Here is a 13,875-nt window from a genome sequence, read left to right as displayed (position 1 = left end):
TTACTCCTGCTGTTCTGATCCATCTGTTACTCCTGATGTTCTGATCCATCTGTTACTCCTGCTGTTCTCATCCATCTGTTACTCCTGCTGTTCTCATCCATCTGTTACTCCTGCTGTTCTCATCCAGCTGTTACTCCTGCTGTTCTCATCCAGCTGTTACTCCTGCTGTTCTCATCCATCTATTACTCCTGCTGTTCTCATCCATCTATTACTCCTGCTGTTCTCATCCATCTGTTACTCCTGCTGTTCTCATCCATCTGTTACTCCTACTGTTCTGATCCTGCTGTTACTCCTGCTGTTCTCATCGATCTGTTACTCCTGCTGTTCTCATCCATCTGTTACTCTTGCTGTTCTCATCCATCTATTACTCCTGCTGTTCTCATCCATCTGTTACTCCTGCTGTTCTCATCCATCTGTTACTCCTGCTGTTCTCATCCATCTGTTACTCCTGCTGTTCTCATCCATCTGTTACTCCTGCTGTTCTCATCCATCTGTTACTCCTGCTGTTCTCATCCATCTGTTACTCCTGCTGTTCTGATCCAGCTGTTACTCCTGCTGTTCTCATCCATCTGTTACTCCTGTTGTTCTCATCCATCTGTTACTCCTGCTGTTCTCATCCATCTGCTACTCCAGCTGTTCTGATCCAGCTGTTACTCTTGCTGTTCTCATCCATCTGTTACTCCTGCTGTTCTCATCCAGCTGTTACTCCTGCTGTTCTCATCCAGCTGTTACTCCTGCTGTTCTCATCCATCTGTTACTCCTGCTGTTCTCATCCATCTGTTACTCCTGCTGTTCTGATCCAGCTGTTACTCCTGCTGTTCTCATCCATCTGTTACTCCTGCTGTTCTCATCCAGCTGTTAATCCTGCTGTTCTGATCCAGCTGTTACTCCTGCTGTTCTCATCCATCTGTTACTCCTGCTGTTCTCATCCATCTGTTACTCCTGCTGTTCTCATCCATCTGTTACTCCTGCTGTTCTGATCCAGCTCTTACTCCTGCTGTTCTCATCCATCTGTTACTCCTGCTGTTCTGATCCAGCTGTTACTCCTGCTGTTCTGATCCAGCTGTTACTCCTGCTGTTCTGATCCAGCTGGTTTGGCTGACCTTTTGTATGTTTACTGCTTATCTGAATTCTCTACTTCTCTCTGGGTTTTCTGCTCCAATTACTTCTGTTATTGGATCAAACACTTCACCATCTGTCAGACATGGAAACGTGTACACCTCACCATCTGTCAGACATGGAAACGTGTACACCTCACCATCTGTCAGACATGGAAACGTGTACACCTCACCATCTGTCAGACATGGAAACGTGTACACCTCACCATCTGTCAGACATGGAAACGTGTACACCTCACCATCTGTCAGACATGGAAACGTGTACACCTCACCATCTGTCGGACATGGAAACGTGTACACCTCACCATCTGTCAGACATGGAAACGTGTACACCTCACCATCTGTCGGACATGGAAACGTGTACACCTCACCATCTGTCAGACACGGAAACGTGTACACCTCACCATCTGTCGGACATGGAAACGTGTACACCTCACCATCTGTCAGACACGGAAACGTGTACACCTCACCATCTGTCAGACATGGAAACGTGTACACCTCACCATCTGTCAGACACGGAAACGTGTACACCTCACCATCTGTCAGACATGGAAACGTGTACACCTCACCATCTGTCAGACACGGAAACGTGTACACCTCACCATCTGTCGGACATGGAAACGTGTACACCTCACCATCTGTCGGACATGGAAACGTGTACACCTCACAATCTGTCAGACATGGCACGTGTACACCTCACCATCTGTCGGACATGGAAACGTGTACACCTCACAATCTGTCGGACATGGAAACGTGTACACCTCACCATCTGTCAGACATGGAAACGTGTACACCTCACCATCTGTCAGACATGGAAACGTGTACACCTCACCATCTGTCAGACATGGAAACGTGTACACCTCACCATCTGTCAGACATGGAAACGTGTACACCTCACCATCTGTCAGACATGGAAACGTGTACACCTCACCATCTGTCAGACATGGAAACGTGTACACCTCACCATCTGTCGGACATGGAAACGTGTACACCTCACCATCTGTCAGACATGGAAACGTGTACACCTCACCGTCTGTCGGACATGGAAACGTGTACACCTCACCGTCTGTCAGACATGGAAACGTGTACACCTCACCATCTGTCAGACATGGAAACGTGTACACCTCACCATCTGTCGGACATGGAAACGTGTACACCTCACCATCTGTCGGACATGGAAACGTGTACACCTCACAATCTGTCAGACATGGCACGTGTACACCTCACCATCTGTCGGACATGGAAACGTGTACACCTCACCATCTGTCGGACATGGAAACGTGTACACCTCACCATCTGTCAGACATGGAAACGTGTACACCTCACCATCTGTCAGACATGGAAACGTGTACACCTCACCGTCTGTCAGACATGGAAACGTGTACACCTCACCGTCTGTCAGACATGGAAACGTGTACACCTCACCATCTGTCAGACATGGAAACGTGTACACCTCACCATCTGTCAGACATGGAAACGTGTACACCTCACAATCTGTCAGACATGGAAACGTGTACACCTCACAATCTGTCAGACATGGAAACGTGTACACCTCACCGTCTGTCAGACATGGAAACGTGTACACCTCACCATCTGTCAGACATGGAAACGTGTACACCTCACCATCTGTCAGACATGGAAACGTGTACACCTCACAATCTGTCAGACATGGAAACGTGTACACCTCACCATCTGTCAGACATGGAAACGTGTACACCTCACCATCTGTCAGACATGGAAACGTGTACACCTCACCTTCTGTCAGACATGGAAACGTGTACACCTCACCGTCTGTCAGACATGGAAACGTGTACACCTCACCATCTGTCAGACATGGAAACGTGTACACCTCACCATCTGTCAGACATGGAAACGTGTACACCTCACCGTCTGTCAGACATGGAAACGTGTACACCTCACCGTCTGTCAGACATGGAAACGTGTACACCTCACCGTCTGTCAGACATGGAAACGTGTACACCTCACCATCTGTCAGACATGGAAACGTGTACACCTCACCGTCTGTCAGACATGGAAACGTGTACACCTCACCATCTGTCAGACATGGAAACGTGTACACCTCACCATCTGTCAGACATGGAAACGTGTACACCTCACCATCTGTCAGACATGGAAACGTGTACACCTCACCATCTGTCGGACATGGAAACATGTCAGTAGAGATAATCAATGTCTCCGTTTAAACCCACTGACTCCATAAGAAGTTTAACACTGTCCTATGACAACTTCTTCCTCAACGTCAATATAATAAAAGGAATTTTATAATTCAATGAATATAATTCTTAATATAATTCAATGAACTTTATAGGCATGAAATACACTGTAAACACAACACAATAATTTACAATATATCTTTTGATGTTTCAGGACTATCTGAAGCAGGTGCTTGACATTGACCTCCACGCCCAGATCCATTTTGGACGTGTGTTTATGAAGCCAGGGTAAGACATCATTTTTTTATTTGATACATTATGCTACAAGAGTTTAGAGGGATATGCCTTGTTAATTCCTCAAGTGAGGATGAGGATGGTTTAGGAGAGATGGATAGTGAATCACGGAAGGTCTTAGTTGGTTCGCCTTCTGTTTTCTTCTCTTAGTCTCCCCACCACGTTCGCCACTGTAGACATTGACGGGGCACGGAAACTGATATTTGCCCTACCAGGTATGTGTTTATGAGCTGTTCATGTCATATGTACTGTGTGTACAGTATCTGTTGTTTGTGTGTAGACCCTTAAATGTTGTTGTTGAGTCTCAGGACTGGCAGGGGATCGCCGGCCTTGACTGCTCTAAGTCCAAAATGCCACCATTTAACAACCAAATGTATGTTTCCCTGAGAGAAACATGTTGTATTAATCCAGCAGCATGCTCTCAGACAGAGGTAATGTTTCTCTTTAATTACACTCCCCTTTCAGTTCCTACAGCATCCTGGAACAAAACAGCCTTCCTTCCACAGCAGCAGCTTTTTCCCCGATTGATCATTTACATTTTGTATATGAGTTGTTGTTTGTATTATAAATATGTTTGTGTGAGGGAATGTTTTATACCAGCCCTCCAAAACCGTGTTCCTAGAGTTTACCTAAGACCCACCAGCTCTAAACATAAAACCCCTAAGACCCCTATTTGACCCACCCAACCAGCCCTGCTGACAACAACCTCTTGTCCCTCTACTCTCCTAGCCCCCCCTGCACCTCGACCTCACCATTGCCCCCAGCAGACCCCCTTGCCTCTGCCTGTCCTATTGCCTCCCCCAGCCCCCCTGCCTTGCCTCTGCCCGTCCTACGCATGTTCGGAGGGCTAGTCTGTGGCTGTGGTGACTGCCACTCTTTTTATATTCCCCCTTTAAGGTAATTTCACCTTCAGAGATACAGGCGCCATTTTCATCGACCATGTCCCCGACAGTGAGGCAAGCAGGGTGCTTGTGCCACCGCGCGGAAGTAGGTGCTACCACCGTGGTTGACCGTACCGTTCAGTGTGCTGCTCTCTACCTGAAAGCAAGCTTACTTCAAATGAGCTCAGAAAACGGAATTTAAACTGAAAATGGGAAATACTTTTTTTTGCTTTAAGTGCTAAACTGAAACTTGGCCCAACCTCAAATAATATGGGCTTAAAATGATCTCAAAATGCAAACTTGATGTCAAATGAACTGTTTATCTCCCAAACTTTGTTTGGGCATGTTTGGGGGCATTTTTGTTCGTTTTTTAGTAGTGATTAAGAAAAATAAGATCACTACACCTTTTAGTAAACCCAAACTTGAATCTTAACAAAAAATATTAACATAAAATAAAGAGTTTTTATTTTCTTATGTGATTTTCTGTTCGGTTTTCTGAGAAAGAAATAATGTTTTGTTTCTGTGGCGTTGTTGTTGGTTCTGTCGCGCCTCGTTCTGTTTCTCGGTGTCGTTCCGAGCCCCTGCGGGTATCTATCCCATCATTCCATGCTGTTGCTTGTTGTTGTGATTTGAGAGCGCTACTCACCCTTCCCCCTGCTGTTTCATTTCATTGTACCTTTTTTGACACCTCCCGTCACTGCTGCTGGTTGGTGTAAAGACTTTTCCCACTCTCCCCAAAGAGCGCTCACCCACTTCTCCCACTCCCCTAAAGAGTGCACCCCTCCAGTCCCTCTTCTGTGCAACCTTAAAAAGTCAGAAGCGTACCTGTCTCAACTGTCTGCCTCCTCATCCCCCTGGCCCAGCCCGGTCCCCCGGCCCAGCCTGGCCCCATACTGACAGGCCAGTGGGGTGAGAAGAGAACCACTCTGCACTGAGCCTTTATCCTGTCCTACAGGGGCTGTCAGCTGGAGAATGTCAATAACAACAATGCTCCTACACCCCATCCAAACCTTCTCTGGCCTATCCTGTCATCTCCCCCCTTAGCCCTCTGAACAGTGGTAATGTCCCGTCCTTTTCTCCCTCTCATCCTCAGCCCCTCTCTTTCTGTTGGTCAGGTAACCCAGTGTCTGCGGTTGTCACCTGTAACCTCTTCGTCATCCCTGCTCTAAGGAAGATGCAGGGGATCCTGGACCCTCGGCCCACCATCATCAAAGCCAGGGTAAGTTAACAACAGAGTTATTTTATTTTTTTGCACATAGCTTAATGCAAATACATTGGGGTTTAAAGTTGAGTGTGATGTCATCATTCTGCGCCCTGCTTTCTCCTGTGTGTGTGTAAACAGCTTTCCTGTGATGTAAAGTTGGACCCTCGTCCAGAGTACCACCGCTGCATCCTGACATGGCACCACCAGGAGCCTCTGCCATGGGCACAGAGCACAGGTATTATCTCATACACACAATACTTTGTCATCAGCACGTTTGCATGTAAAAAATGGATAAGGGAAAATGTGTATCAAAAAGTTGATTCTTGTTGATGTTATTGGCTCTCTCTGTCTCGCCACCCTCCTCCCTCTCTCTCCCCCCTCTATCCCTCCCTGCCAACACTCTCCTTCTTTATCTCTCTCACTCTTTATCTCTCTCTCTGTCTCTCTCCCCCCTACAGGAAATCAGATGAGTAGTCGACTGATGAGCATGAGAAGTGCCAACGGGCTGCTGATGTTGCCTCCTAAAACAGAGCAATACGTGGAGCTGCATAAAGGAGAGGTTGTGGACGTGATGGTCATAGGACGACTATGATGATGTCATCTTACGAGGACAGATAGATAGACAGGGAGAGAAAGTGGTGCATGTCCACATATCATAACTATTCTGTAATATGCAACGGCACAGCTAGTTTTTATTGATTTGGATAATAAAGTTCATCAAGTATAATTAACCAACATCTCGAACACAAAGTAAATGAGTACATACATTGATCATGAAATCTGAATTTGAAAAGATCATTGTATTTCAAAGAAAGACAAAATGTTATACCTTTTAAAAGTGAAAAAATAAGAGATTTTATTCTGTAATATATTATATTATTATTATTATTATTATTATAATTATGAATATTATATTGTCATATTAAGCAACTCTGTTTCTCTTTCATCCTCGCAATTGCTTTGTGTGTTCAACCCTAGACCTTATAGATAGATAGCAGTAGCATTTCAATAACAAGCTGTAGGTGCTCAAAAAAATACAAATACTATTTTCTTATCTCACAAAAAAAAGATAGAAAATACATATCTTCTTTTTGAACAATGAAAACCCTTTTGAGATGATGTCAGAAGTCCTTCTTGGGGTATGTCCTGATTCTTCACCCTTCTCCTGAAGTGTTCACTTGCACACTCCCCGTCATTTTTAAAGGCATTGGATTGGTGAAGGTAGGCATTGACTGGAGGGAGTTCCCACCATTACTAGATCCATGCAAGAAAGTATGCAGGAATAGAGTGAAGAATCAGGATGTAGCCTTGGTGCTCTGGCTTATTAGGAGTGGTTTCAGGGTCCTGAGGGTGCCTCTAGCTATCTGTCCCTTCCCTTTAGTATTCTTCTCTTCTATGCCTCATTATATGGGCTTTATAATGCCTCATAATGGCTTCACACACAGCTTTGCTTGTTGTTTTGCTTGTGAGTCGTGTTTGTGTGCAGTTGCCAAAAGTGGTGGGTATCTTGGGCCAAAAGTCATAGGGTCACCATGATGAGACCTGGGCTTGTATTCATAAAGTGGCTCGGAGTAGTGATCTAGGACCAGGTCCCCCCGTCTATATAGTCTTATTCATTATGATAAACTGATCCTAGATCAGCACTCATACTCCTTTATGAATACAGGCCTTGAAGGCGGAGAAAGGCAGCGAGTTGCCTGCCAGTGCCCACTAGGCTGACTGTTTCCCCTAGCAGCCCCCCAGCTGCCCCCCAGGCCCACTAGTTGCCCCCCAGTCCCACTACTGTAGCTTCCCCTCCAGGCCCACAAGCTGCCCCTGAGTCCCCCTAGCTGCCCCCCAGGCACCCTAGCTGCCCCCTAGCTACCCACCAGGCCCACTAACTTCCTTCCAGGCTGACCGTTCCCCCTAGCTACCCACCAGGCCCACTAACTTCCTTCCAGGCTGACCGTTCCCCCTAGCTACCCACCAGGCCCACTAACTTCCTTCCAGGCTGACCGTTCCCCCTAGCTGCCCCCTAGCTACCCGCCAGGCCCACTAACTTCCTTCCAGGCTGACCGTTCCCCCTAGCTACCCACCAGGCCCACTAACTTCCTTCCAGGCTGACCGTTCCCCCTAGCTGCCCCCTAGCTACCCGCCAGGCCCACTAACTTCCTTCCAGGCTGACAATTCCCCCTAGCTGCCCCACAGGCCCACTAGCTTCGTCATAGTCTGACCTGGTACTGAAGTCCCACCCAGAGACATGTATTCTTTCACATATCTAAATATGTGCCTCTGGTCCCACCCTGTCCCCTGCCCTTCTACTTTACCAACACGGCCTGTTTTTCCCCACCCTCACCCCTACAGGACTGCTCACCTCACACATACTAGTACAGATATGTGAGGGAACTGGAGGAGGGAGGAAACTTTGTCTTTTATGTGTTTAATTTCAGAAGGAAGAAACAGCTTATTTAAAGTGCTGACTGCCTTTTTAACAACTATTAAAACAATGTACAGAAAAATACATGAATACAAAAGAGTGATATTGTACAGATTATGGTGACCAGCAATCCTGACTAAATTAATGAAGCAATGGGGAGATATTGAACTCTGTACTATAAATGTTTTCTGTAATATTGATGAAACTAATGAAAAATTAAAAATCCTTGATCATTATGTAAAACAATTTCTTCAGTCTCTTATTTATAAACTGACGTGTCCAATTGGAAATATAAAACGATTATATTGTAACGACCCTGGGTGCTACATAGAGAGTACCTCAAAATATATTTATTTATACACCTTGATTTCAGCAAAAGCTTGCCCTGGGTAAAAAACCCATCTAAATCAACCCTGTCACTTACAGACGTAAAGCATAGACTGCATATATATGTAAAGTCGTCTTTCATTGGACAAGATATAATTGTTTAGGGTCCTGTGAGCAGCATTGTCCAATCGCGAACGTTGTTTCATGCAAATGTACTGGGCGCTGTAGAGCAAAAGGGAGACCGTTCACGTCTGAACAACTCTCGAGTTGGAAATGACTCCTAACGCACGGCTACGGAAGAGAGGATCCGGACGGATATTGTGGCACAAAGTTAGCAAAGTTTAGTTATTTTTTTTTTACTGAACTGATACAAAAAACAGTGGAGTAATATTGGACATGTGAATGAAGAATATATTCTCGACAGGGTTGCGGGAATAAAGTGAGTAGTTCTCTTCCATTTCCTATGTATTTTGGAGTGGCATTGTCTGCGAAGCGTTGCCAGGGAAGAGCTAGTTAGCTAGCGCGATCTTTTAAAGTTTGTTCTACCTGGTGAACTAACAGAAGAGTATCTCACATCAGGTTGAACTAAAGCTGTTGTTTCAACTTCTGTGGATAACAACGAAATTGTTTATTTACTTGGGTAAAATTGTCACCGAATGTCACTTTCCATCCAATGGCATAGCAGAGAATGTCGCAACGCAATGGCTAGCAACTGCTACAAGCTAGAAAGGCGGACTAGGTACTTTTGCCCAACCTGTTGCGTGTGTGGGTGCGCTAATCGATGCTCTCTTTAAACGGGTATTTAGTTCGACCATATCTTTTGAATAAGACTTTTTGCATGTTTGTCCATGACTATCTAGGTGGCTAGCTATTTGCAAAAAGTAGACTAGATTCTAGAACTGTCTGCTACTAGCTAGCTCGCAAGGTGTAATTCTAGCTATGGAAAGGGCTCGTGCATCTAAAAAAATTATAGTATACCAGACAGGACAACCATGTGAATCAAAACATTGTATTTTACCAATCCAGTACAGATAAATGATAAAGAGACAGTCTGTTTTTGACAGTAATGCAATAAAGTCTGACCAGAAAGTCCTCATCAATCAACATAAGGATGACAGGTGATCTTCATTTGGTCACCATATGGCCTGTGTCAACATGATCATCAACACTGATGTCTGACACCGAGATTATGCCCGTATTGTGATCAACTACTCCCTTCAATGGCTGTCTGACCAAAGCATCAGTGACTAACAAATGCAGGCTATTTGTTCAGTACAAATATCTATTTTTAGATAAACTAGAAAAGCAATACAATCAATGAAGCCCACATCCATTTACTGTTGATAACTCTAAGCTTATCAATCAAGCAGCAGCCACACACTGGGTGCTTATCACCTACTGCCCAGCCTGATACTATCATGGTAAAAAATACCAATCTTATCACTCTCCATAATCACATGCCTCCAGTCACATGACTGTTCAACTATTCACAGATAAGTGGGTTCCCTCCTTTTTAGGTGGTGTGCCTCCAATCACTGACCTAAAATAGCTGGGTAGGACCCCACTGACCTTGCTTATAAACACAATGGTTGGTTACCCCTGATAATCACAGTGTTGTATTGTCAACAATAGGGCCTGCATTCTCAAATCAGCCTGTGCTGATGACGAGCTACAGTTTGCACGGCAACCAAGAGTTTTCCCCTTAATTTGACAAGTTCGTCATCAAGGTATTCAGGTGCTGGTATCTCTGATACTTCACCTCATTCGTTAGCAGCCAAGCCTAAACTAAAACAGCCCCTAACTGATGTGAAGTCTGTCCCCCACCACCCCCCCCGGCCCTGCTGTCCACCTTGGCTAGGCTACCCCCATAGTCATGTTTGTAGTAGCCAGAGAGTGAGCCTTCTATTTATCGAAGTATGAATGTTTTGTTGTGACTGGCAGAATGTTGCCCATATAGTAGTAAAAAGTTCACATTAAAAGAAGTTTGGTTTACATATTAACTGAGCTGCCTTCGCTTCTGTTTATCTCCACTGCCATGTTGAAGGTCACGGTCCAGTTTTGAGCAGGTAGAATAGCTGAAAGCACTTTAATTTGATGAGTTTGATAGCTGTTGAGTGTACTTCTGCAACACGTTATCAAAATGTAACACTTACTATAAATGCCAAGGTCATATGGACTAGAGGCTGTCGTATGCCCCTCTGTCGTTCTCCACCTTCATGCATCCCGTCTCTCCGCCCCCTCTCTCTACCACCCTGGTGCTGTTTGTTTCTACTGAACGTTTATTTAAAACCCTGTTACGAGGTGGTTCAGTATGTTACATGCCATCTCTCATTTCCTCTTCCCTGGAATCTGGAATGTTCATTATTCTGTGTGTGGAGTGTTGGAATGTGGCTTGAGAGTTCTGGAGAAGATCAGAATCCAGGTCTGTTTCTCCTCCACAGTGACAGGCTAAGGGAGGGTAGGACACACTGACCCACAGCTGAGGTGTTACTGGGGACTCTGATTACATGTAATCAGAATAAGTTCATAGGCCTAGTTGATTCTCCTAGCCTATATTCCTCTCCTTTTAATGTGAGCCAAGAAGTGAGAATAAAAGCAGCGTGTGGGAATGAAAATATCTTGAGTGGAATGTTAGACTCTGCCCAGTGTTGTTTATACTTGGTTTGGCTTAGGACAGTGGGCTGGAGGAGGAGGGCTTCTCAACCCCATCTGTGGTCTCAGAAGGCTAGACCAGGAAAGAATAGACAGACACCGCCCTTTAAGGGCTCCCGAGTGGCACAGCTGTCTAAGGCACTGCATCTCAGTACAAGAGGTGTCACTACAGTCCCTGGTTCAAATCCAGGCTGTATCACATCTGACCCATAGGGTGGTGCACAATTGGCCTAGTGTCATCCTGGTTAGGGAAGGGTTTGGCCGGGGTAGGCCGTCATTGTAAATAAGAATTTGTTCTTAACTGACTTGCCTAGTTAAATAAAATAATAAGGTACTCAAGTGGGCTGGTTTTAGCTGCCTGCTGTGCCCGTGACAAGCTGCTTCATGCCCACGGTAGTACAGGTCTATCCTGTAGAGATGACACCTGCAGTGCTGGCAGGACCATGTGTGATTCACCTCGTATAACCTAGCCATCAACAAGCCTGGAGGGTAGTATATGACATTCTAGTGTTGTTTATGGCTACACACCACCAGGACAAGTCAGGACACTGACAGACCAACCTCACCCCAAACACCACCATGATGTTACCATGCTGTTTGTCTGTAAATCTCATGTAGCCTGGACTAGGAGTGGTATGTTTGGGGGAGAAGACAGTGATTTAGCCTGGACTAGGAGTGGTATGTTTGGGGGAGAAGACAGTGATGTAGCCTGGACCAGGAGTGGTATGTTTGGGGGAGAAGACAGTGATGTAGCCTGGACCAGGAGTGGTATGTTTGGGGGAGAAGACAGTGATTTAGCCTGGACCAGGAGTGGTATGTTTGGGGGAGAAGACAGTGATTTAGCCTGGACCAGGAGTGGTATGTTTGGGGGAGAAGACGGTGATGTAGCCTGGACCAGGAGTGGTATGTTTGGGGGAGAAGACAGTGATTTAGCCTGGACCAGGAGTGGTATGTTTGGGGGAGAAGACAGTGATTTAGCCTGGACCAGGAGTGGTATGTTTGGGGGAGAAGACAGTGATTTAGCCTGGACCAGGAGTGGTATGTTTGGGGGAGAAGACGGTGATGTAGCCTGGACTAGGAGTGGTATGTTTGGGGGAGAAGACAGTGATGTAGCCTGGACCAGGAGTGGTATGTTTGGGGGAGAAGACAGTGATGTAGCCTGGACCAGGAGTGGTATGTTTGGGGGAGAAGACAGTGATGTAGCCTGGACCAGGAGTGGTATGTTTGGGGGAGAAGACAGTGATGTAGCCTGGACCAGGAGTGGTATGTTTGGGAGAGAAGACAGTGATGTAGCCTGGACCAGGAGTGGTATGTTTGGGGGAGAAGACAGTGATGTAGCCTGGACCAGGAGTGGTATGTTTGGGGGAGAAGACAGTGATGTAGCCTGGACCAGGAGTGGTATGTTTGGGGGAGAAGAAAGTGATGTAGCCTGGACCAGGAGTGGTATGTTTGGGGGAGAAGACAGTGATGTAGCCTGGACCAGGAGTGGTATGTTTGGGGGAGAAGACAGTGATTTAGCCTGGACCAGGAGTGGTATGTTTGGGGGAGAAGACAGTGATGTAGCCTGGACCAGGAGTGGTATGTTTGGGGGAGAAGACAGTGGTCAAATTATCTCTGTTTTGTTACCTCCCAAGTGTATATTTTTCGTCATTCTGTTCAGGCAATTCAAGCACTTACTGAATGGGTCATACATTCTTAGTTAAGGTAATCATTTCCAGGTCCTGTCCACTGTTTAGTGTTTCACCATTAGTGAAAACATGACATAAGACCATAGAATTAGAATAATTAATCGTAAGTTAATAGGATCTCTATACATCAGACAGACAGGTGCAGAAGTAAACACTGTTTGGGGAAGTTGTTTACTCTGTCTGTCAGGGCCTGTAGGTTTGTTCCTCTCACTCTGCTTTAATCTGAAAGGTTGGTCACACCCACAGCCTAGGACCTGCTGCACCTGCTGCTTCCCCTTAAAAACAAAACACCTACACACACTGACACCTCCTCCTTTACCCACAGGTCATGGACCGGTTCCATCTGCCTTCGCTCTCACATTGTAGTCTATATGCTGCTGCTTAGTCTTTGGGGTTTAGGCCGGGTAGCTGCTGATGTAGAAATAGTATTATCATATACATTTGGTTGATATGTGTAATGAGCTGTTTAGGAAGGTTTCTGCAGCCTCTACCAGGCCCATTGTGTATAGCTGTCTGTGTTGGTCAGTCAGTTCAGTCAGCCCAGTGGCTGAGAGGACCAGGAGGATGATCACTCTGACTCCACCAAGGTGCTTAGCTAAGCCACACAGCAGCAGATGGTCCACTCAAAGGTCCCAGTGTGGGCAGGGCTTGAAATTGAGGGTGTTTCTTCATCCCGAGGACAGTATAAAGAAGTCTAAGATGGTTCAAAACAGACTTTGGCACAGTCCCGCGACAATAGATCCAAAATTCATACAACCACTGTTGCATCCAAAGGAATGATTTGCTTAAAATGTTGATAAAACTATTATTTCATATTTTAAGTGCAACAATGTGCACACGGCGCCAGGCCTACATGTAAATGTTCCATAATGCAAATTGCGGGAAAACACCTTTTCTAAAATGCACACCGCACATGCGAGTGGTTACATGGACAGAGATGGAAGTATCTGTTAGAAATGTAGAAAGAGGGATTAAAGGATAAGACCTTTGCCTGTTAGACAATGAAATGAAGTTGAAAGAACCAATAGAACAGGAGAATACATATGAGGAAGTGTTGTTTATCAAATATTTCCCTCAACATTTATTTTGTGGGAATTTGGCTACTTTCAAGCAAGGTAAGA

At 45.6% G+C, this 13,875-nt stretch overlaps 2 protein-coding genes across 12 annotated transcripts in view; both read left to right on the top strand.

Annotated features, from left to right (window-relative positions):
• Nucleotides 1–8,327, top strand: part of LOC129812827 (gephyrin-like) — a 133,098-nt gene extending 124,771 nt beyond the window's left edge. For 6 of the 11 annotated variants that reach the window (XM_055864726.1, XM_055864725.1, XM_055864728.1 and 3 more), the window contains 6 exons: nt 3,507–3,580; nt 3,737–3,801; nt 4,484–4,573; nt 5,583–5,686; nt 5,810–5,906; nt 6,130–8,327. In XM_055864726.1, the coding sequence (XP_055720701.1) occupies nt 3,507–3,580; nt 3,737–3,801; nt 4,484–4,573; nt 5,583–5,686; nt 5,810–5,906; nt 6,130–6,263 (564 nt within the window). In that variant the 3' untranslated portion in view covers nt 6,264–8,327. The remainder of the gene's footprint in view (nt 1–3,506; nt 3,581–3,736; nt 3,802–4,483; nt 4,574–5,582; nt 5,687–5,809; nt 5,907–6,129) is intronic. The other 5 variants (XM_055864729.1, XM_055864732.1, XM_055864735.1 and 2 more) reach the window with 1 other exon arrangement.
• Nucleotides 8,328–8,655: 328 nt separating this feature from the next.
• Nucleotides 8,656–13,875, top strand: part of LOC129812826 (protein PALS1-like) — a 50,937-nt gene continuing 45,717 nt past the window's right edge. The window contains 1 exon segment of the mRNA XM_055864724.1: nt 8,656–8,853. The gene's annotated coding sequence lies outside the window, so the exon portion shown is untranslated.

Source organism: Salvelinus fontinalis, chromosome 16 (genome assembly GCF_029448725.1).
Source record: "Salvelinus fontinalis isolate EN_2023a chromosome 16, ASM2944872v1, whole genome shotgun sequence".
NCBI classification, from domain to species: Eukaryota; Metazoa; Chordata; class Actinopteri; order Salmoniformes; family Salmonidae; genus Salvelinus; species Salvelinus fontinalis.
The sequence above is the reverse complement of the archived record's forward strand: the minus strand, read 5'-3'. Positions and strand labels throughout refer to the sequence as shown.